Source organism: Myxine glutinosa, chromosome 1 (assembly GCF_964187855.1).
Source record: "Myxine glutinosa chromosome 1, kmMyxGlut1.1, whole genome shotgun sequence".
In the NCBI taxonomy this organism is placed as follows: domain Eukaryota; kingdom Metazoa; phylum Chordata; class Myxini; order Myxiniformes; family Myxinidae; genus Myxine; species Myxine glutinosa.
In genome coordinates this window covers 162,605,422-162,628,970 of record NC_136261.1, presented here as the reverse complement: position 1 = coordinate 162,628,970, position 23,549 = coordinate 162,605,422, and the positions used below count along the sequence as shown (strand labels likewise).

Sequence of the window (23,549 nt, the reverse complement as noted above, 5' to 3'; positions counted from 1 at the left end):
GATCTCGGTTTCGGCAGTCCCCTTACCGAGGGGGGTTTAATCCCCCCGTCTTTTAAGCTGGCCGTCCGAGTCCTGGAACTATCTCGCTCCTTTGCGGGATGAGATTGGCCAGGGTGATTGGTCATGGATTTCCCAAATACCTTCACCAATCTCTCCGCAAAGCAGGGAAATGAGTCCCCGCTCAAACCGCGGATGTGATGGTAGATTGCCGAGCGGTTTAGCAACCTGCAGCTCGAGCCGTTAACAAAGGACTAAACCTGAGTATAAAGCGTTTGGCCAAAATCGCACCACAGGTACTCAATGGGGAAAAGACTAAAGCGACCGGACGAGAGGAAGCCAATATCGAGCCAAAATTGGCCAATTGGCCAATTGCAATTGGCTATCGAGCCTGCCTCCTATATATAATTATATTTATATATATATATGATTATATACGTAGTGTGTTCAAAAAGTATCCGACCTTTATTTTTCGTGCGTAAAAAAAAAGAAGCTAGGGAGGCGTTGATTGGTGCACGTATGTAGGCGATCCTAATGCGTACGCGTGAATTTTTTCCCACCTGCAGAAGCTGTCATTCGACGGCAGACCGCCGATGAGTGAGGACATGTAAGTGAGCGCCGTCGGATTTTCGTTTTTGACAAAATGACGGAAAAACTTGAACAACGCTACTGCATCAAATTTTGTGTTTCATCAAATTGCATCAAAACTGCAACTTGGTTTCTGGGTCGTACCCATAAACCCAGGACTCATCGCCAGTGATCACTGTGTTGAGGAAGCTGGGATCGCTGTTCACAGTCTCCAGCATGTCCTGTGCGATCTCCAAACGGAGTTCCTTCTGCTCAATCGTTAGCAGCTTTGGTACGAACTTCGCTGAGATTCTCCTGAAGCCCAAATCCTCCTTCATAATGGAATGAACGGTGTTGAATCTTGCGGATCGTTTCCACTTGGGAATCGCCAAGCTTTACACAAAATTTGATGCAGTAGCGTTGTTCAAGTTTTTCCGTCATTTTGTCAAAAACAAAAATCCGACGGTGCTCACTTACATGTCCTCACTCATCGGCGGTCTGCCGTCGAATGACAGCTTCTGCAGGTGGGAAAAAATTCACGCGTACGCATTAGGATCGCCTACATATGTGCACCAATCAACGCCTCCCTAGCTTCTTTTTTTTTACGCACGAAAAATAAAGGTCGGATACTTTTTGAACACAGTAGTATATATATATATATATATATATATATATATATATATATATATATATATATATATATGTGTGTGTATATATAGAGACTTGGCATTTAATATGGAATTTTTTTTTTTTCTTGACGGGTTGACTTTCTGAACTTGGTGTATCAATCTGGTGAGTTTCTTTTACGCTTCGGTGATTTCTTTGTTGAAAGAACCATGTCACTGATTGTCTGTCGCAGCAAGAAGTCAATAACAGGATTATATCACAGGTGGCGTGACAAAATGTACGGACAGGTACATTTGACGATTGGCTTCACAATCGGGTATATAAGGGTTGTTGCGTTCTGTATTAGAGGAAAACAACTGCTGCACGTCTACAAAAGTTATTGCTGCTTCCCTTGGAGATGGTCCGTCAACTCGACAATGCTGTTTGTCATTTAGTGGTGGCTTTACGAAATTCCGGCATGAAACAGCGTGCTATTGCTCGGCAGTATGGCATCACTCAAGGTCAGGTGTCAAAGATCCTGAAACGAAATGCTCAGAGGGGTGTCCCTACTCCAATACCGAGGCCAGGACGTCCCCGCAGAACCACAAGGAGGGATAATCGCCAGCTGCACCGGTTAGTCCGCAATGGCCGTACCAAGTCAGCTAATCGGCTTAGGGCTGAGTGGCAGCAACTGACAAATGTGCCTGTATCCAGAAGGCGAGTCAACGAACGACTGGTTCAAGCAGGCTATCGTGCCAGGCGTCCCCTGAGAAAGCCACGTCTGACCAGACAACACCGCCAGAGCCGATTGCAGTGGGCCAGAGAGCACCGTCAATGGCAGCCAGGACACTGGAATCACGTGATCTTCAGTGACAAGTCTAGATTTCTGGTCTATCGTCAATATGGCCGCGTCCGAGTGCGCAGACAAGTGCATGAAGCCCACAACGAAGATTGTATAGTGCCAAGAGTCCAAGCTGGAGGTGGTGGGGTGACCGTTTGGGCTGCTTTTCATGCAGGGGGCAAAACTGACCTGGTTGTTCTGAATGGAAACCTGAACCAGTTCAAGCACAGGGCCATTCTGGAAGAAACATTGCTTCCATTTGTTCGTGCAGCCTTTCGAGGAAACTTTGTCTTCCAAGATGACAATGCACGGCCTCATCGTGCTCGCATGATCCAACACTTTCTTGCTGACCGTGGTGGAGAGCATATGGAGTGGCCTTCCATGTCCCCGGAATCCGGATATGAATCCGATAGAGAACTTGTGGGCAGAATTAAAGCGTCAAATCTACAACTTGGACCAGCAGCCTGCCTCTGTGCGTGAATTGCAGCAGGCTATTGTAACTGCATGGCAAGAAATTCCTGTCCAAACCTTGGCAAATCTCGTGAACAGCATGCCTCAACGTGTGCGTGCTCTCCTGAATGCTCGTGGGGGTTACACGAAGTACTGAACTGTAATTTTACTGTCCGTAATCCCAGTCGTAATTAAACTTTTGTTTTTGTTTAAAAAAATTTTTGGCTTATGTGCAAAATAAAGAGATACTTCTGGAAAACGCACAGAAGTTTAACACAGTACTGTCCATGAATTGAGTTCGATAATAGTTTACATCACTTTCAAGGATCAATTTATTTGCTTCGAAATGTCAAGTGGTTTTTGTTTCTTTTAAAGGTCACATTAACAAAATCTAGAATAATTTCAACATAATTCCAATGAACTTTTGGTTCGAAGTCATCTTGAAAAGTAAGTTCACCCCCACAAAAAAAAATAATCCATATTAAATGCCAAGTCTGTATATATATATATATATATATATATATATATATATATATATATATATATATATATATATATATATATATATATATATATATATATATATGTATATATATATATATATATATATATATATATATATATATACACATACATACATACACACACACACACACACACACACACACACACACACACACACACACACACACACACACACACACACACAGTCGTGGCCAAAAATATTGGCACCCTTGCACTTTTTTCAAATATCTCAAAATATTGGATCCCAGGATCCTGAGTTCGAATCCCGGTCGATCGTTGAATTAATGCCAGCGGGGTTGACTCAGCCTGTCATCCTTCCGAGGTCGGCAAATTTGAGTACCAGCTTGCTGGGATGAATGATCACGGTGTGTACCCCGATTTAGAATAGGTACACCGTATCCCTGCGCACTGTAAGAGGTGACCAAAGGTTGGCGTCAGGAAGGGCATCCGGCCATAAAAACATTGCCTCAAACAGGGAACCATGATCTCATGGGGCCCCGCAAGGCTAACCCCCGCTCTAGCGGGGAAAATGGCCTTAAAACGTTCATTCATAATCATTCATTCATTCTTTTAAGAAATGGGATTTAGATCCATACTCAATGCTGGCCACTTCAGAACAGTCCAGCGTTTTGTCTTGAACCATTCCTGAGTGCTTTTTGAAGTGTTTTTGGGGGTCATTGTCCTGTTGCACGACCCATGACCTTTGACGGAGACCCAGCTTTCTTACACGGGGTTGAACATTGTGCTCCAAAATGCCTTTGTTATCTCCTTATTTCATGATGCCATGCACACATTCAAGGCACCCAGTGCCAGAGGCAGAACAGCAACACCAAATCATCACTGAACCTCCTCCATGTTTGACTGTAGGGTAGGTGTTCTTTTCTTTGAAGGCTTCATTTTGTTTTCTGTAAACATAGAGATGATGTGCTTTTCAAAAAAGCTGTAATTTGGTCTCATCTGTCCACAGAACGATTTTTGCTTGTTCAGGTGTGTTTTGGCAAACTCCAGTCGGGCCAAATTGTGTTCCAAAATGCCTTTGTTATCTCCTGATTTCATGCTGCCATGCACACATTCAAGATACCCAGTGCCAGAGGCAGCACAGTAACACCAAATCATCACTGAACCTCCTCCATGTTTGACTGGAGGGAAGGTGTTCTTTTCTTTGAAGGCTTCATTTTGTTTTCTGTAAACATAGATGTGATGTGCTTTACCAAAAAGCTTTAATTTGGTCTCATCTGTCCACAGAAAGATTTTGGCTTGTTCAGGTGTGTTTCGGCAAACTCCAGTTGGGCTTTCTTATGTCTCTTTCTCAGCAGTGGGGTTCTCCTGGGTCTCCTACCATAGAACCCCCTTTCATTGAGTTAGCGATGGATGGTGCTAGTTGAAACTGTCGTACCTTGTGTCAGGACGGCTTGAATGTGTTTGGCAGTTGATAGAGGTGCTTTCTCCACCATTCAAACAATCCTTCACTGCAATATTCGATGAAGTTTTCTCTTGCAGCCATGTCCAGGGAGGTTGACTGCAGTGACATGGGCCTTAAACTTCCTCAGAACATTGCGTATGGTGGACACAGGAACATCAAGGTCTCTGGAGATGGACTTGTAGCCTTGAGATTATCCATGCCTGGCCACATTGTTGTGTCTGACCTCCTCAGACAATCATCTTTCTTTTCTCCATGCTTATTGCGGAACACACAGTGACACAAAACAGCAGAATGACTCCTTTTCTCCATTCAAGTTGGTTGAATGAGTGATTTTTTTATTTTATTTTGCAGGCGCCTGCAACTCACCATAGGTGAGTTCAATTCCAAAGTAAAGGAAAATCACCTGCTTGAAATTTAATTATTTTTAACAACTTCTAAAAGGTGCCAATAATATTGTCCGGGCCATTTTAGGATTTATGTGTGGAATAAGCTAAGATTTAGTAGTTTTTTCAGCGTTTTTGTTTTGTTCCACTGCAAACCAAAGAAATACATATGTGGATACCCAAATATTTTTTGCCCCCCGTCGCACCGCGGAGCGAAAGGAGGACTATGGTTTTCCCCTCCGTCCGTGTGTCCGTCCGTCCGTGCGTGCGTGCGTAAGCGAAGGACCGCATTCGAATTTGGTGTGTGGGTGCAACCCACGTCAAAATCCAAGATGGCCACCACCATGTATGTCTCAACCTTGTGAGCGGAATATCTTGAAAAATATGCGAAGTCCCATTTTAACTTGGTGTGTGGGTGTATCTCGGCATCAGGAAGAACGCTATTGAAAATTGGGTCGCCACGTCAAAATCCAAGATGGCCGCCGCCATGTATGTATGAACCTTGTGAGCTGAATATCTTGAAAAATAAGCAACGTACAAAGTTCTAATCTGGTGTGTGGGTGTACCTAGGCACAAGGAAGAACGCTATTGAAAATTGGGTCACCACATCAAAATCGAAGATGGCCACCACCATATATATGTCTGAACCTTGTGAGCGAAATATCTTGAAAAATAAGTGAAGTTCCAACTTCTAATCTGGTGTGTGGGTGTATCTCGGCATAAGGAAGAACCCTATTGAAAATTGGGTCGCCACGTCAAAATCCAAGATGGCCGCCACCATATATATGTCTGAACCTTGTGAGCGAAATATCTTGAAAAATAAGTGAAGTACCAACTTCTAATCTGGTTTGTGGGTGTATCTATGCATAAGGAAGACCCCCATTGAAAATTGGGTCGCCACGTCAAAATCCAAGATGGCCACCACCATATATATGTCTGAACCTTGTGAACGAAATATCTTGAAACCTAAGCGAAGTACCAACTTCTAATCTGGTGTGTGGATGTATCTAGGCATAAGGAAGAACGCTATTGAAAATTGGGTCGCCACGTCAAAATCCAAGATGGCCGCCGCCATGTATGTCTGAACCTTGTGAGCAGAACATCTTGAAAAATAAGCGAAGTACCAACTTCTAATCTGGTGTGTGGGTGTATCTAGGCATAAGAAAGAACGCTATTGAAAATTGGGTCGCCACGTCAAAATCCAAGATGGCCACCTCCATGTATGTCTGAACCTTGTGAGCGAAATATCATATATCATGTTTTCTGCGTCTTCCACTTTGTCAACTCACATCACTTCCCCGACGGGGGACCTAGGATTGTTAATGCTTGTTAATTTCAACAGTTTTCTGGAAGAAATGGTGCATTATTTGAAAAAAGTGCAAGGGTGCCAATATTTTTGGCCACGACTGTATATATTGTCTTGTGGTTCCCTCAATTAACACAAAGAACCACGGAAGGCAAACGAGCGTTAATGGAGGGGTTTTAAATCCAACTGTAGGGCGGATTATACGCGAGGAGGAAGAAGAGTACCGACTTACCTGGCCGGGTCTAGCCGACGTCTTCACCCTGCAAAAATATCTGAAATGGGAACACGGTTTAAAATGTGCAGAAAATAAACAAAGGGATTTATTAAAAGAATGCCGGTAACAAGAAAAACGCAGTGTTCAAACCAATTTCCTAAATTGGGACGTCCCCACAACAGACTTGAAACACAGATGCAGGAAGAAAATAAACGGGAAAATAATTGTGTTGGATTTATCGTGCCACTTCGCTCTGATCAGCTCGTGGGGTCTCGCCAGGAAACGCCGAGGATCGTTTGGGGCGTTGGTGAAGTTGCGCGCGAAGCACGCACGTTGGCGGGAAACAGGCCTCAATGCGCCCTCTCACGCCGCAGCGCTCATACACTCGTCCACGCGCTGCCTCTCCCGTCAACTGCAGCTCTCAATCCCAGACACCAAACGAACAGGGGAACGAGGAAACGAGGCAGGCACGCAACAGCTTGCGACGAGGTTCAGAATGCCAAGACAGGAGAGGAGAATCGTCAGCGCATAATAGCAGGCAGGCACCAGAAGCAAGAGAGAGGGGGAGAGAGAGAGAGCAAAATGTCGGCCAGCGCGTTCTTTTGTCGACCAACCTCTGGCCTCTGACGCAGACCAACACTACAGGCTCAACTCTCCACCACTCACACGCAATTTGCCTTCTGATGTCATCGGTCGTGCTTTTCCAATCAGCGTGATGCTTCCTAGTCGCACTCTCTTCACCAACCAGCAAGCTCCTTCCGACCCAGGCCTTCCTGTTGGTCGACTCCCATCCAATAGCGAGTTGCTTCTTGCTCCGCCCTGGCCAATCACGGCTTCTCGGGGCGTGTCCTCGGCCTGCTCGACCTTTGTAGTGATGTAGATGGTGGTGTCCCATCGGCAGTACTCAGAACTGGCTTCCGGTTGGTTCCCATTATTATTTAGTGCGATATTAATGGGCACCTCCTACTATTTGTGTCTAATGTGGTGCCATAAGAGATAAAGGATAGATCACTGAGGTTTGACGAACAGGGGAATGAACATCATCCCAACAACTAATTGACACAAGGGCCATCCTCGTATGACCGCGAAGATACACTTACCCCGACGTTCGGCTAAACAAAACTTATTACATAGTGATTGCTCTCATCACGATCATCGGAGCACCTTCCTATACAAATCTACCTGACTCGACATATCACTACCCCACAATCATAACAATATTTATTTATATATTTATATATATATATATATATATATATATATATATATATATATATATATATATATATATATATATATATGTATATATATATATATATATATATATATATATATATCTATATATATATATATATATATATATATATATATATATATATATATATATATATATATATATATATATATATATATATGTATGTATGTATGTATATATTTATTTTTTCCAGTTTATTTTCTTCGGTTCATTGTTTGTTACTCGGCTTAGCCTATTTCATATTATCTTGCCCATACCAACAAAGGTGTAGGCACTCGAGCCTTTTCTTTTAATAATAAAAAAATGCAACTTTTTCACAATTTTCAAATTTAATTTTTTGCCTTAAACACTCCACGACAGTTTGAAACTGTTTGAAACTGTTTGAAACTGTTTGAAACTTAAACCTCTGAAAGTTTGACGAAGACCTGTCCAGCCATCTGAGAGAAATGGCGACACACACACACACACACACACACACACACACACACACACACACACACACACACACAGACACTCACACAAATGGTTCTCTTATAGTGTACAATAGATGACCATTATTCAGGTTAGGCATGCAACTAAATCCGTTGCACAGAAAGAGTTGACATCTCGATCCACAAAAGAATGTTGCACAGCGTTTCCAAAGTATCCATTGATTTCAGCATAGACATCACAAACGAGGGGTCCGCAGACTCCTGTACACTGTGAAACTCAACTTTAGACTTTCCTCTCCTGTGGTGTCAATTTGTGTGTGTGTGTATGTGTGTGTGTATATTTTTCATTCGTTTGTGTGCGTTTGCGTTTCATTACAAGCCTTAGGCCTTGTATTGAAAGAAAGTATTTCAAATAGAACAATGCATAAAATCATGGGGTTTCCTCTGGAACTTTCTGTATTTTGCCTCATAAAAATGATTGTTTAATCTTGTGAGACTTTACTTTTAGTTGAGAAGTGTGTGCAACACACAAGCAGATAAGCTTTTCTTGCAATGCAAATTGATACTTGGTTTGCATAAAGGCAGGTAGTTGTTTGTGTTGTGAACGGTTTCTCCAGGATTGTGCTGTGAATGTTTTTGTGCTCAGTTACCATCGTATACAGAAGAGAGGCCGCGTGAAGGAGGAGAACAAACAATTGGAAAAGCTGATCAATAGCAACGACCCAAGTGCAGTCGACAAACATTTCCAATTGCTTGACGTTGCCAGGATTAAGGTAGGTCTGCATGCATTACTGTACTTCCAAGCCGATGTTTGACTGAAATGTAACTCATTTTATGTTGCATAATTCTTAACATCACGATTCGGATGAACAAATAAATGTCTGAGCAAAGTTTGAAGGTGGTGCTCTTTTCATTATGCTCCCTGATTTTAATTAATTATTGTCTGTCTGATGTGAGTGTAATGAAATTGTGTCTAAGTTGAACCCAGGTGCTATGCTGTCTCCGACCACTGAGGGGCTTCCATAAGAACTCGGACGGACATCGCTCCGATTCATTCCTGTGACATTTATTCTGTGTGGTCGTGCATATTCGAATGGTGCGTATTGCTAGATGTTCCAGGCTTGCTTGTACCAATTGCCAATTCATTATTACTTCTATGATTATGGTATACTGATATTATTCTTGTTGCTTTCTTACAGGTGTTGCTCGAGATCGATTCTGAATTAAACCTACTATTGGGACAATGTTGTAGATCTGATTTTTACAACAATTAATTCAGAATCTTCTCTTCGTCTTGAACGAGAACAACATGGCTCATAAGCTGATACAAGTTCCAATCTTTGGCACGGACCCCCAAGCTTCGGACGCGTCTGCACAACTGCTACACTGGTTAAAGCTACTGACCAGTCACCTGGACGCGCAGGACGCACTCACCGATGTCACGAAGCTGGCGGTGTTGCACTCCAAAGTTAATCATACTGTGTACACGTCCATTTCTCAGTGCGCAACGTACGATACTGCTGTGGAAGAAATGAAAAGTATTTACATCAAAACCCTGAGTGTGGTCTACTCCCGATATCTGCTTGTGACTCGTCGACAAGAACCCACGGAGACCATCAACCAGTTCGCTCAAGACGTCCGCCGGTTACTGAAGGACTGTACTACCGAGACACACAACCATGCACAAGTTTGTGATGATCTTGTGCGGGATTCTTTTGTTTCTGGCATCTGGTCACCAGTCATCAGACAAAGATTACTTGAAGAAGAAGATCTGACACTAGAAAAAGCTCTTCGGCTATCTCTTCTACACAACGAAGCGCAGGAACAAGCCGACGCATATGACCGTCCATACGTCACTGCAGGATTAACCCGCCCGACACGACTGGAGAGAGCTACTGCCGAGCAAGCGGATGCTGCATCTTCGCGGGAATCGGAGACACCCGATGTGCTCGAGGATCTCGACCCGAGCGTGACAGCGGCCGTCGCTGCTGGACCCAAGCCAGGAAGTAACACTAAGTGCTATTTCGGCAGGAATCGGAACCATCTCAGGTCAGTTTGTCCGGCTAAGGAGGCAACGTGTCATTTGTGTTCAAAGAAAGGTCACTTTGCAAAAGTTTGTCGATCGTCTCGGGGCCGGCGAAATCGCTCGATGCTGAATGTGTTTCTCTCTTCGCCCGCTAAACAATCGGCGCCTCGCGCGGCCTTGATTGGAATCATCCCTCTCTGTGGGCCCCGAGCTGAGCGCTCGACCTTGATGAGGTTTACCGCGTCGACTAAACAATTCGCACAATCACAACGGTACACGGCTCGACCGTCCTTTACAGGAATTCTTTCGACGCCCAGCACACTTCGGGGTTTGGCTTCCCGATCGGCGTACGCTGGCGTCGAATCTCCGCGCGTGGCATGAGCGCCCTGTAGCGGCGGCACGATTGACCTACGATCTACTTTGACTACCCGAAGCAGGGATCTCCGCGCGTGGCTCGACCGCCCCCTACCGACGGCCCGACCGTCCCATGTTCGACTTTGACTACACAAAAGACATTATCGGGCGTTGGATCCACACGCGAGGCTCGAGCGCCACCTCTCGACGACTCGACTACTGCAGGGCCACCGGGCCTGCCCAGTGCTGTCATTCCACTCATGATTGAAGGAAAATTTGCGAATGCTTTAATCGACACGGGCTCCACTGATAGTTATGTCGATTTACGACTTGTTCAGAAGCATGGCTGGCCGATTCTCGGGACAAAACGCAGAATCTTCATGGCTTCTCAAGGGCTATGGCTCAGCACTCGGGGGGGAATGTCGACTAAAGCTTGTGATTAAGGGTCGAATGCTTCCGGATGTGCATTAAATGGTCTTACCAGCATTATGTGCAAAGGTTTTGCTAGGACACGATTTTCTCCGGCGACATGGGCGTTTGGAAATGGAATTTGGTGGTGCTGATACTCTTGCTGTGTGTGCTCTTGCAGGAATGGAAATTGAGCCACTGTCGCTGTTTCCCAATATGACTACTGACTGTACACCGGTTGCTGTTAAATTGCGACGCTACTCACGGGCTGACACGCAATTCTTTGCTGAAGAGACTGCGCAGCTCTTAGAGGAAGGTATTGTTACAGACGTGGCTTGGATGTTATTTACCGAGCGGTTTTATGGTATGACCACGTCTGCACAAGTTACCCGATTGTGCCCGAACGTTGACTAGTCGCGCGATGCTGGCTCAATAAGAAAAAGAAGACACCCGGCTGGATTACAATAACACAATACGACACCAATGTTTCAATTCTCAAGACCTCCGGAGGAGATTATATTCGTACGGAAAGGTTAGATTACAGGGGCTAGAGGTATATTACAGGAAGACGGGCACTTAGACACAATCTTATATTATTCCCCAACAGACGACAGGCAAACGGGACAAGGCTGACTCACACGGGGGTTGATGAAAAGGACAGCGGGTATCGATGGCTCAAGGTGCACTCTTGGCTCAAGGACAGGGTACAGTACGGTCCGGTCCGGTCCGGTCCAAAGATGCGGGGAGGTATCGTCGCGCTGGGGGTGGCGGTGGCTTCTCTCTCCAAGCTGAGGCGCATCTGACGTCACATCCGGCGCGGGGCCGCGTATATCCGGCGGGGAGTGACACGCCCTCGGCTCGTTAGCTCCGCCCCAGATGGAATCGGCACGTTGCTTCTCATTGGGTGCGTGGGGGGGTTACTGGCTCCGCCCCTGACGAGGAGCTGACAGCCAGCCCCTTCGGGGTAACGCCGTGGAGCGCATGGTCATGGCGGGTAACCGAGCCGGTGTGAGGACGCACACTCCCCGCCCCTCTGTTGTTGTAGTCGTAGTTGTAGTTGTAATTGTTGTTGTAGTTGTTGTTATTGTTGTTGTTTGGGGAAGAAGATGGGAGGAGGTATGGGAAAGGTCCTAAACTCACTACTGATGCCATATAATCACATTCTGGTGCAACGAAGAGTCATAATTAATGGAAACGAGGCCTTAACTGACATAGAATAAGAATAACTAGGAAGATGTCCGAAAGTTGTCTACGTGTGGTGCGGTGGACCTGGGCACGACATTTAATGGGGGAATAAGGGGAAGGTCGGCTCTACTGATTGTTATTTACATGCAATGGGACTAGGGAATGGGGGATTGGGGAAAGTTGGGGAGTATTGGAGAAAATAGGGGAATATTTACAAGCGGATATGGAGGCCAAATTCCATATTCGCAACATTGCACCCTTCTCTACCCTCGGGGCGTCCCGACCCGATAAATCTTTACCTACTTTAGTGTGGCACGCAATGTAGTTCCCTCTACTATTAACTCTACCCTGAGTGCGACAGTTTTACAGATATTCACAAATGAGTAAATATGTCCCCCTGCGACGTTGCACCCTTCTCCTCACAGAAACACACCCACAGGATAACCGAATCCGGAAAGAATTAACAAACTACACATACAGCCGGTAGGGAGCATTATTTACAAGATTACGCTGATATCTACACTACGATCCAGGACCTGTTTTTGGAGGAACACATGCAGATGTTATGCATAGAGAGAGCGCGCTTGCCAGCATCGATACACCAACCCACGAGTGCTCTGTGGCCGACGGCCTTTAATAACGTGCAGAGCACCCTTCCCGAGCATCAAAAGCACCACCCCACCACCAATCGGTGCAGTCACCATTGTTCATTGGAATAAAAATAAACTCGACAACCCCTAACCCTGCAGGTGTCTCTTGCTCTTCGTGTGGCCTTCAGTGGTGTTAATTAACAGTGGTTCACCTTTATGGCATAGGTGCCACGTTGACCCATAGGTCCATCCCCGGGTGGTGCTTGGCCGCAAACGAACTGCGGTCCATTGTGGGTGGCCACAAACATTGCGGTCCATATGGTGTATCGATCCCGGCAGCAAACAGCGAAAGTGCAGGCCCACAACTGCGCAGCCAGCACCTCTCTCTCCTCTCTCTCTACCCCAAAGCCAGATCCTCGGAGGTGGGAGACAAAAGAAGAAACAAGTGAGTAAGGTGGTAAGGGCGCAAAAGTGCACGCAATATAAGGTAATGCACACTGGGGGCACATGGGAACCAGGTGAGACAGGTACGTTCCTATCGTACGCCCCCCCCCCCCCACCAGGTAACCTACATGGCCCCTCCCTTACCCCTTACTGTATCCACAAAACACAACACTACCCATAAACATCTACTTTACAAATCAACAACATCCCTACTGTCTTCCCCGTTCCTCCCATAAACCAAATTCGTCTTCTCTCCCTCCTAACCAATCAAATTTGCCATTTTCAACTCTCATCATAATTTGCCATTACCAATTCATCATCAGTCCCTCCTAGGGAGGGAGAGATGGAATCACCCCAATGTCTCATCCACGTCGTGATGCGTCTCACAAATCCACACAGCGATTCATCTCCTGCAACAAAACAAAGAAAACACAGGTGTGGAGTCATCATCATCACCACAGGTAAGTGGCTGCGTATGGTGCGACAGGTTCATCAATCCTAACTATCTCCTAAATGACTTTAACAACTTTACACTACCCGGGGTCTTTCTCCGGCCAAACCATTGGCCCTCTTACACTATGGGTTCTAAAAACCAATTCCCATTGGCCAAACTGTGGTGCTCTTCAATTTGGGGTCTCACTCCCCCGATTCATCTCCCGGTGCCCTCGTACAATTTCTGGGCTGCGACGTGTACCTCTCCCAGTGGGTCTACCCACCTGCACACCTCCACCACTGCAGTTGCCTCCGAGCTTACCTGCTCCTTACCCTAACCTAACTACCAGGGGAAGGCCCTCTGGCTCTCTCCCCACTCCGTGCCCTCTCTGGCACTGGGCTGCCCGATCCACACCCGGGATCCTCAGGCACCCACTCACAACTACCGGCTCCCAGAGCCCACCTGCGGCCTCACCTGGCCGACATCCTCACAGTGGTGGAGTGCCCAACCAACTACACACACTAACAGGCTACACGCCCAGCCATTTCCACAACACTAATGCACCCATTCACAACACCATTCTGCAACCGCACCACAAATGCCAATATCCAACCACAATTTACCTGCACCCTCTACCTAACACTTACACTACCCGCCCCGGGTGCTCGTGAAAGGGGTCCACTCTTCCCCCATCCACACCTTCGCACCATGCACACCACTCCGTACCACTCACTCCAACTCTCTCCACACACCTGTACCTGCACACCTGTGCTCTCACACCTGGTGCCACCTGCACCCTTCTCTCCCCAAGCGCATTCGCGCTGATCCACACACTCACTACTCATACACTGCTCCACACACCTGTCCAGTTGCACACCTGTGCAATCACACCTGTTCAATCCTCACACACACGGCATCATCTCAGCTAACTACTCCCTTCTGAAACTTGCGCTTCCCAGTCGTCCCTTTAAACTATTGCGCTCCCTCGTCATTATCATCCATACTAATCTACCTGCGTCCCCACTACAGGTATCAGTCACTAACTAATCTTAACGTCACCTAATGTCATCTTCTAGGGCCCTATCAATATAACCTAACCCACCCGGGCTAGTTTTCACTGCCATACACCCCATAAACTATTGCTCCTTTGCCCCCCATGGGAAAGGTGGCAGGGATGCCACCCTCTCCCACCGGGCCTATCGCTCCTCAATCCCCCAGTCCTCTGGCACTAATAAGCCCCCCTTATTCAGAGGTACTGGGTCCCGCCTCGGCATCTAAAGCCGAGGCAATCCACGGGGGCGCCTGCTCGCCGGTGTAAGGTCTTATCCGGTCGGCGTGGACGATCCGAGGGAGGGCTCGTGGCCCCATTTTGATCTTAATGACCACGTCACAGATTTGCGACAGGACGACTCCTGGGCCTTGCCAGGGGGAGGTGAGTTTTGGGCACCTTCCCTTTCGCCTCCGGGGATTAAAGAACCAAATCTTCATCCCCGGAGCGTATTGACTCCCCTGGCTCCGGTCGTCGTACCTGCGCTTCATCTTTTCCCCCGCCAGATGGAGTTGGCGGCGGGCGAAGGCATGGACTAGCTCCATGCCTTCCTCTAGGTGACGTGCGTACCCCTCCCTCGGCGGGTTAACCACTGTGTCTGGCACGGGACCGCATAGCAAGTCGGCGGGAGCCCGTAACTCCCGCCCATACATAAGCAACGCTGGACTGCATGCGGTGGCCCCGTGCTGGCTGGTTCGGTAGGCCATGAGCAAGTAAGGGAGATGTTCGTCCCAGTCATCCTGACGGGTGGTGGTGAACAGTGCCAGTTGTTGGATTAGAGTTCGATTGAATCTTTCCACCATCCCGTCAGATTGAGGTCTTAAAGGCGTTGTTCTGGTTTTCCGAATTGACAGGAGACTGCACACATCTTTTAGCAATTTGCTCTCAAAATTTCGTCCCTGGTCGGTGTGCAACTCCTGTGGAATCCCATGCCGGCACACAAATCCTTCCACGAAGGCCTGCGCTACCACCCCTGCTTCTTGGTTGGGGAGGGCGTAGGCCTCCGGCCACTTGGTGAAATAGTCCATTACAACGAGGATATACTTATTACCTTGGCGGGTGCGGGGCAGCGGTCCTAGAATATCCATAGCCACCCGCTCAAGGGGGGCCCCCACCTGATGTAATTGAAGGGGGGCCCTCATCCTCCGTGCTGGTCCCTTTTTGGCAGAACAGGCGTCGCATCTCCGACACCAGTCCTGTATGTCGCGCCCCATATTCACCCAATAGAACCTCCGGCGGACCCGAGATATTGTCTTTGTCCTGCCCAAATGGCCGCCGGAGCGGGTACCATGCACCTGTTGCAATATGACGTTCTTGAATTTGTCAGGGACTATCACCAGCCAGGAAGTTCGATCAGAGGGAACCTCCACCCACTTGCGATACAAGATGTTGCCTTTCAATTCCAGGGTCTGCCACTGAGCCCAATATGCCTTTGTTTGTGCCCCGAGGGGGGTGACCTCTTCCCCCTTTGGTCTTTGCCCCAATTTGACCCATTGGAACACCGGCCCCAGAACAGGATCCTCCTGCTGGGCCGTGCTCCAAGCCAACTCTCCAAATTCCTCGTCCGCGGTTAGTGGCAAAATTGGCCCTCTCACCCGGGTTGCCCGGACGACGAGAATCGGGGCGGAATCGCCCAATTGCTCCCTCTCCTCGTGTCTCGCACAAAATTTACAGTTTTCCCCCAGACAAGGACGCCGAGAGAGTGCGTCCGCATTACCATGGGCCTTCCCGGCCCTATGGGCCACATCAAAATCGTACTGCTGCAACTTTTCCAACCACCTTGCAATTTGGCCCTCCGGTTCCTTGAACCGAAGGAGCCATTGCAAGGAGGAATGGTCAGTTCTAACCAAAAATTTCCGCCCGTACAAGTACGGGTGGAAATGGTTCATGGCAGCCAGCATAGCCAATAACTCTTTGCGAGTGACGCAATAATTTCTCTCGGGCCTACTTAAGGCCCGACTATAATAACCAATCACTCTCTCCACGCCCTCCTGTGTCTGAGACAAAACTGCGCCCAATCCTTCCTGGCTCGCATCCGTGTCCAGGGTAAATGTCCCGTCACTAGTGGGGTAAGCTAGAAAGGGTGCGGATGTTAGACACCCCTTCAATTTTTGGAAGGCCTCGTGGCACTCCCGTGTCCAATTAAATCGCGTCCCCTTCTCCGTAAGCCGGTGGAGGGGACGGGCCAACTCCGCAAATTTCGCCACAAAGCGCCGGTAGTAGGAGCAGAGTCCCAAAAATCCCCGCACCTCTTTGATGGTACGTGGTGCGGGCCACTCCTCTACCGCTTTAATTTTGTCTGGGTCTGTTTTTACCCCCTCGCGGCCAATCACGTGACCTAGATAGGCCACCTCTCTTGCAAACAAAGTGCACTTACTCGGGTTCAGCTTCAACCCTGCCTGTCTGAGGCACCCGAACACCTGGTCCAAATTAGCTAGTGTCTGGGGGAACGTTTGGGCATGTACCAGGACGTCATCCAGGTACACCAGGCATGATTGCCATGGCATGCCGCCTAGTACATGCTCCATCAATCTCTCAAAGGTGGCGGGGGCGTTACACAAACCAAACGGCATCACAGTAAACTGATACAGTCCCTTACCTGTGGAAAATGCCGTTTTCTCCTTCCCTGCCCTATCCATCTCCACCTGCCAATACCCACTCTTGAGGTCCAAAGTTGTGAACCAATTTGAGCCCGCAACGGCATCGAGGGTGTCATCAATCCTTGGCAGGGGATATGAGTCCTTGAGTGTCACGTTGTTTAGCTGGCGATAGTCCACGCAGAACCGCGTGGTCCCATCCTTCTTTTTGACCAGCACAACAGGTGACATCCAAGGACTTCCCGAGGGCTCGATCACACCTGCGTCGAGCATTTTTGCAACCTGCTCGTCAGCTTCCGCCCTCTTGCTCCAAGGGAGCCGTCGGGCGGCCTGACGAATAGGCCGGGCCTCACCGGTGTGGATCTGATGTTTCACCAGGCCCGTACGTCCAATATCCTCGGTGGACAGGGAGAAGAGGTCCAAATGGGACCCAACCAGTTTGTGTAAGGCCTCCCTCTGGGTACCTCCCAACTCTACGCTGCTACGATTTACCATCTCGCAAATGGGATCGGGCCAATTCCTACTTGTTATTGAAGGCTCCCCCCGGGGTCGGCTCGGCTGGACGTTCTCGCCCCTCACTGTCGCGACTTCCTCAACTGGGGTGCAGCCAGCTACCCTCGTGCCCCTTACTATAGTGCGTGGTTCTGTACTCATATTTATTACTCGGACGGCCACTACCGGTCCGTCCGTTTTTACAAGGGTGCGGCCCACGATTAAACCCGGTATGGACTGCGCTGCCACCGGTTCGACCAGGCCGCAGGACTCCTGCCATGTTGGGCGAGCTGCCCACCGGGCCGGCACTATCGCCTCGGCCCTTGGGGGGATGGTCACGGCCTCGGAAGCCTCCAGCTCCGCTCTCTCGGCCGTGCTCACTCCCCCTAACGGCAGCTCTTCTACTCCCACCTGCAGGATCCCCCGGCACAAGTCGATTTTACAACCGCTGGCAGTCAACAGGTCCAACCCTATTAAACATGGGTCGCACACCTCCGCCACCCAAACATCTATCTCCCTCCTTACCGACCCTAACTTGAGGGTCACAGAACCACGCCCTATGATCGGGGCCGTTACCCCGGTAGCAAGCTGCAAACTATAATTTTGCAGGCGCTGGATCTTATCCCAGCCACCTGCGCTCGAATCAAGGACCACAGGGCTGATGATCGTGGCGCTAGCTCCTGTGTCCACTACGGCGTCTACCCCCACGCCGGCAATTTTGCATCTAATTGTCAGGCTACCGGTTCCAATTTGGCCACAATAAATGACCTGTCGCGTCAATGAGGGCTCTCCTCCATCCTCTGCTGCCGAACACCGCCCTACGTGCCCGACACCTTCTAGTTTCCCGGGGTCTGGCGGGGGGGGTGTCTGGGGTCGGCTAACCCGCTCCCCCCTGGGCGGAGTTGAGGACCTCAACCGCCGGGGATCATCCCGGCGCGCGTTTCGACAGTGCCGCGCCAGGTGACCCAGGCGGTTGCAGGTATAGCACCTCACCTGATAAGGTGCTTGCCTCCGGAATTCCAAATTCCCCCCCCTGTAGGTCCGAATTGGATTACCCGCTCGTGGTCCACCGCGGGCCACCTCCGGGGCCGCCTGCCATGGTCCAGGTCCCGCCAGGCGCTGGTCCACCAGCCTCCGGACCATGCCCGCCAGGTCAGGACCCACGTCGGGGGCGGGTCCCCTAAGGGGTCCGCCCTCCATCGGGGGTCCCACCTGGCGGACCGCCATTGCGAGACGCTCGCCCCCTCGGGCTAGGGGCCTCGCTGCTTCCCAACGGGCCGCAGCGTCAGCCGCCTGGCTCAGAGTCTGCGGGCGCCACATGGCGAGCTGTTGCCGGAGCTCAATATCCGGGAGGGCCTGGATAAAATGGTCCAGCGCCAGGCTTTCCCGGGAATCCGCTGCCATGCTAGCATGTGCGATCCCCACTGCGCGGCGAATGTTGTGGGCAAGTTCCCCGATGGCTTCCTGGGGCTTGCGTTTTCGCAGCGCGAGCTGAGCTTTAACAAGCTCGCTCTGCTGTTCTATGCCGAATCGATTAATTAGGGCGTCGCGGAGGGCTGGCAGGGTGAGAGCACCCGCTGGTAATGCCGTCAGCACCTCCGCCGCCGCGCCGCGCAATGCGGCCACCAGGTGTACTCCACCTTCGTCCTCACCCCAACCGTTGCCCTTACACACACAGTCGAACTGCGCCAGGTACGCGCGTAGATCACTCTTGCCGTCATACGGCGCGAGTGGGACCTTGTGGGACCACCTCATATGTGAGTCGTTGCCCGCCTGCCGGACCCCGTGCGTCGCCCCTTGCGGGGTCAGCGCGGGGCCGAACCGGCCGGGCCCCCACAGTACACTACCCCCAAGGGGCTCTCGTGCCTCCCCGGTCCCTCCAACAACTACCCCTGTTGGTGTCGATGCATGGGTCACACCTCCGCAACCCGCTACCCATTCCATACCACCACAACCTTGCTCACCCACACCTCGCACCTCTCGTTCCATACCCTCCGGACCAGCCATACACCTCACTCTTGGCCTCTCACGAACATCCGGGTCTATCTCGACCCCCAAGCTTATTAAATCACCTGGCGCATCATACGCACGACCATATTGGTCACCACTTACACCGGGTCCTCTTTCTCTTCGCTTCTCCTCCATCACCTGCGAATCCCTCATCCGGTTAATGAGCACATCATCACGATCCGAACACAGACTCTGGACCAATTCTTTTACCTCCTCTTTTATCTCTTTCTTATCCTCTCTCCGTCGCTTTTTAATTTCGCTCACCCCCTCTTCCACTTCTTCTAATTTCTGCTTCACCTCCTTCATCTCCTCGTGCGCCCCTTTAAGTTCTTCCTCTAACTCCACTTTATTTTTTTCTATGTGCTCCCGCACCTCCCGCTCTTTAACCTCCATCACCTCTACCACTTTGTTCATTTTTTTCGTCAAGTCCTCATGTACCGTCTGACACTCTTTTTTAATTACCCCTACGTCCTTTTTCATCTCCTTCTGCGTCGATTTTAACCCCTCTATTACCGCTGTGTTCTTCTTTACCTGTTCCCCCAACTCCTTTTGTCCCACTGTCAGTTGTTCTACTCCCAGCGTCAACTCCTCTATACCCCCTTGCAATTTTACAGTCCCCTTTCTCACCTCCTTCTCCATGCGCTCCTTACAGTGCCTCACCTCCTCGCGCACTCCTCCGACCTCCTCACTCACTCCTCTTCTGATCTCTTCTCCCATCACTTGCATCTCCTGCCCAGATGCCACCCTCATCTGCTCCATTTCCTCCCTGTGAGCATCCAGTTTGGTTTCTACCCCCATTCTGACCCCCTCTATCTGCTGCTCCATTTGTTTAACTTCCCTTTCCGCTTGGTCCCTCATGTCCCTCAATTTGCCTTCCATACTGTTTTCTAACCCCTCTAACCCATTTTTCACTCCCTCTATCTGATTCTCCTGGGCAGCCATTCTATTTTCTACCCCCTCTAACCCCTTTTGCATCCCTTCCATTTGATTCTCTTGAGCGGCCATTCTGTTTTCTACCCCCGTTAACCCATTTTTCACTTCTTTTATCCCGTTGTCTAACCCCTCAAAATTATTGTCTAACTTCTCACTGGTACCCCTCGCTTCGTCCCTCATTACCCCCATTTGGTTTCCCATTACCCCCATTTGGTTTTCCAATCGCTCACTATTCTTTTCCATAAGGGCCGTCATTTGTATAAAAAAAAGTTCCAATCTTCCCAGCGGCGCTACTTCGGTCGCGGGCACGGTGACCAGCGAGGCGCCTTTTTGCGCGCCTGAAGCATCGTGCGCGAGAGCGCCATTTTGTGCACCTGCTACCCCAGCTGTTTCGCTCTCCTCATGTCCCTCATGTCCCTCAATTTGGTCCTGGACCGACCCTGCCTCACTCTCCCCTACCGGACCCCAGCCGTCTTGACCCGCCATAGCGCGACTTTCAAAATTCGGTTTTTTATTTTATTTTCGTAAAACAAATTCAAATTTCGCCGTTGTAATTTCGCGCGGGAAACGCGCTCCGAATCGATTCTACTTGTTACCAATTTGGGCCTAATAAATTTAGTCCCGGGTTCGAATTCCACTCCTCGACACCAATTGTTACAGACGTGGCTTGGATGTTATTTACCGAGCGGTTTTATGGTATGACCACGTCTGCACAAGTTACCCGATTGTGCCCGAACGTTGACTAGTCGCGCGATGCTGGCTCAATAAGAAAAAGAAGACACCCGGCTGGATTACAATAACACAATACGACACCAATGTTTCAATTCTCAAGACCTCCGGAGGAGATTATATTCGTACGGAAAGGTTAGATTACAGGGGCTAGAGGTATATTACAGGAAGACGGGCACTTAGACACAATCTTATATTATTCCCCAACAGACGACAGGCAAACGGGACAAGGCTGACTCACACGGGGGTTGATGAAAAGGACAGCGGGTATCGATGGCTCAAGGTGCACTCTTGGCTCAAGGACAGGGTACAGTACGGTCCGGTCCGGTCCGGTCCAAAGATGCGGGGAGGTATCGTCGCGCTGGGGGTGGCGGTGGCTTCTCTCTCCAAGCTGAGGCGCATCTGACGTCACATCCGGCGCGGGGCCGCGTATATCCGGCGGGGAGTGACACGCCCTCGGCTCGTTAGCTCCGCCCCAGATGGAATCGGCACGTTGCTTCTCATTGGGTGCGTGGGGGGGTTACTGGCTCCGCCCCTGACGAGGAGCTGACAGCCAGCCCCTTCGGGGTAACGCCGTGGAGCGCATGGTCATGGCGGGTAACCGAGCCGGTGTGAGGACGCACACTCCCCGCCCCTCTGTTGTTGTAGTCGTAGTTGTAGTTGTAATTGTTGTTGTAGTTGTTGTTATTGTTGTTGTTTGGGGAAGAAGATGGGAGGAGGTATGGGAAAGGTCCTAAACTCACTACTGATGCCATATAATCACATTCTGGTGCAACGAAGAGTCATAATTAATGGAAACGAGGCCTTAACTGACATAGAATAAGAATAACTAGGAAGATGTCCGAAAGTTGTCTACGTGTGGTGCGGTGGACCTGGGCACGACATTTAATGGGGGAATAAGGGGAAGGTCGGCTCTACTGATTGTTATTTACATGCAATGGGACTAGGGAATGGGGGATTGGGGAAAGTTGGGGAGTATTGGAGAAAATAGGGGAATATTTACAAGCGGATATGGAGGCCAAATTCCATATTCGCAACAGTATTATAGAACCTCGTCGGTCGCCTTGGTGGGCCCAAGTTTTGGTGGTACGAACCGAATCGCACCACAAACGCATGGTAATCGACTATTCGCAGACGATTAATCGGTTTACCCAATTGGACGCCTACCCACTCCCGGGAATGGATTCTCTGGTACGACAGGTGGCACAGTACTCGGTATATAGCAGTCTCGATCTACATAGCGCGTATCATCAGATTCCCATCTCCGAAGCAGATCGCATCTACACTGCGTTTGAATCCGGACAGAGGTTGTACCAGTTCACCCGGCTACCTTTCGGGGTCACGAATGGGGTTCCGTGCTTCCAAAGGGCTATGGACGACCTCATTGCTAATAGAAGGAGAATTTAACCGATGTCTTTGTTTATCTGGATAATCTCATGGTTTGCGGGTACGACAAAGAACGTCATGATGCTAATCTTAAGCGCTTCCTCGAGGTTGCGTACAAGTATCGACTGACTATGAATGAGGATAAATGTCGCTATTCTGCTCGAACGATAGATCAACTGGGGTACACCGTGACCCACGGCTCTATCGCTCCGGATAAGGAGCGTCTGTGACCCTTGCTCGACATGGCCCCGCCCCGCGATCGTGCTTCTTTGAAGCGCGCTCTTGGGCTGTTTGCTCATTATTCTAAGTGGGTTCAAAATTTTTCCGAGAAGCTACGTCCATTTGTGGATTGCGATGCGTTCCCCATGAGTCACGCTGCTAAGGCCGCTTTCCATGGCCTGAAGTCCGACATCGCTGGCGCCGCTGTGTCGACGATTGACGAAAATAAGTCCTTTGTTTTGGAAAGCGATGCGTCGGACCACGCGATAGCTGCTACACTCTCTCAAGGGGGGCGACCTGTGGCCTTCTTTTCAAGGACTCTCTCCTCCGCGGAACGAAGACACTCGTCTGTCGAAAAGGAGGCGTATGCCATCATCGAGTCGAGCAGGCATTGGCATCCATATTTGCTCGGTCGATGTTTTCAAATCATCACAGATCAACAGAGTGTTGCCTTTATGTACGACACGCAACATGCTCAACGCATTAAGAATGAGAAAATCACTCTCTGGCGGATTGAGCTAGCTGATTTCTGTTACAAAATCAAATATCGCCCGGGGCGGGATAACCTCATTGCCGATGCTTTATCATGGCCTGCGGTGTGTGCGATTCTCACCTCCTTTGAGGATCTGCGTGTTCTTCATGACACCTTGTGCCATCCCGGCGTGACGCGTTTCACTCATTATGTGCGCAGTCGTAA

At 49.5% G+C, this 23,549-nt stretch overlaps 1 protein-coding gene across 1 annotated transcript in view; it reads left to right on the top strand.

Moving 5' to 3' along the window:
* Positions 1-23,549, top strand: part of LOC137416728 (U3 small nucleolar RNA-associated protein 14 homolog A) — a 193,699-nt gene that overhangs the window by 132,320 nt on the left and 37,830 nt on the right. The window contains exon 10 of the mRNA XM_078771162.1: positions 8,645-8,771. Coding sequence (XP_078627288.1) covers positions 8,645-8,771 — 127 coding nt within the window. The remainder of the gene's footprint in view (positions 1-8,644; positions 8,772-23,549) is intronic.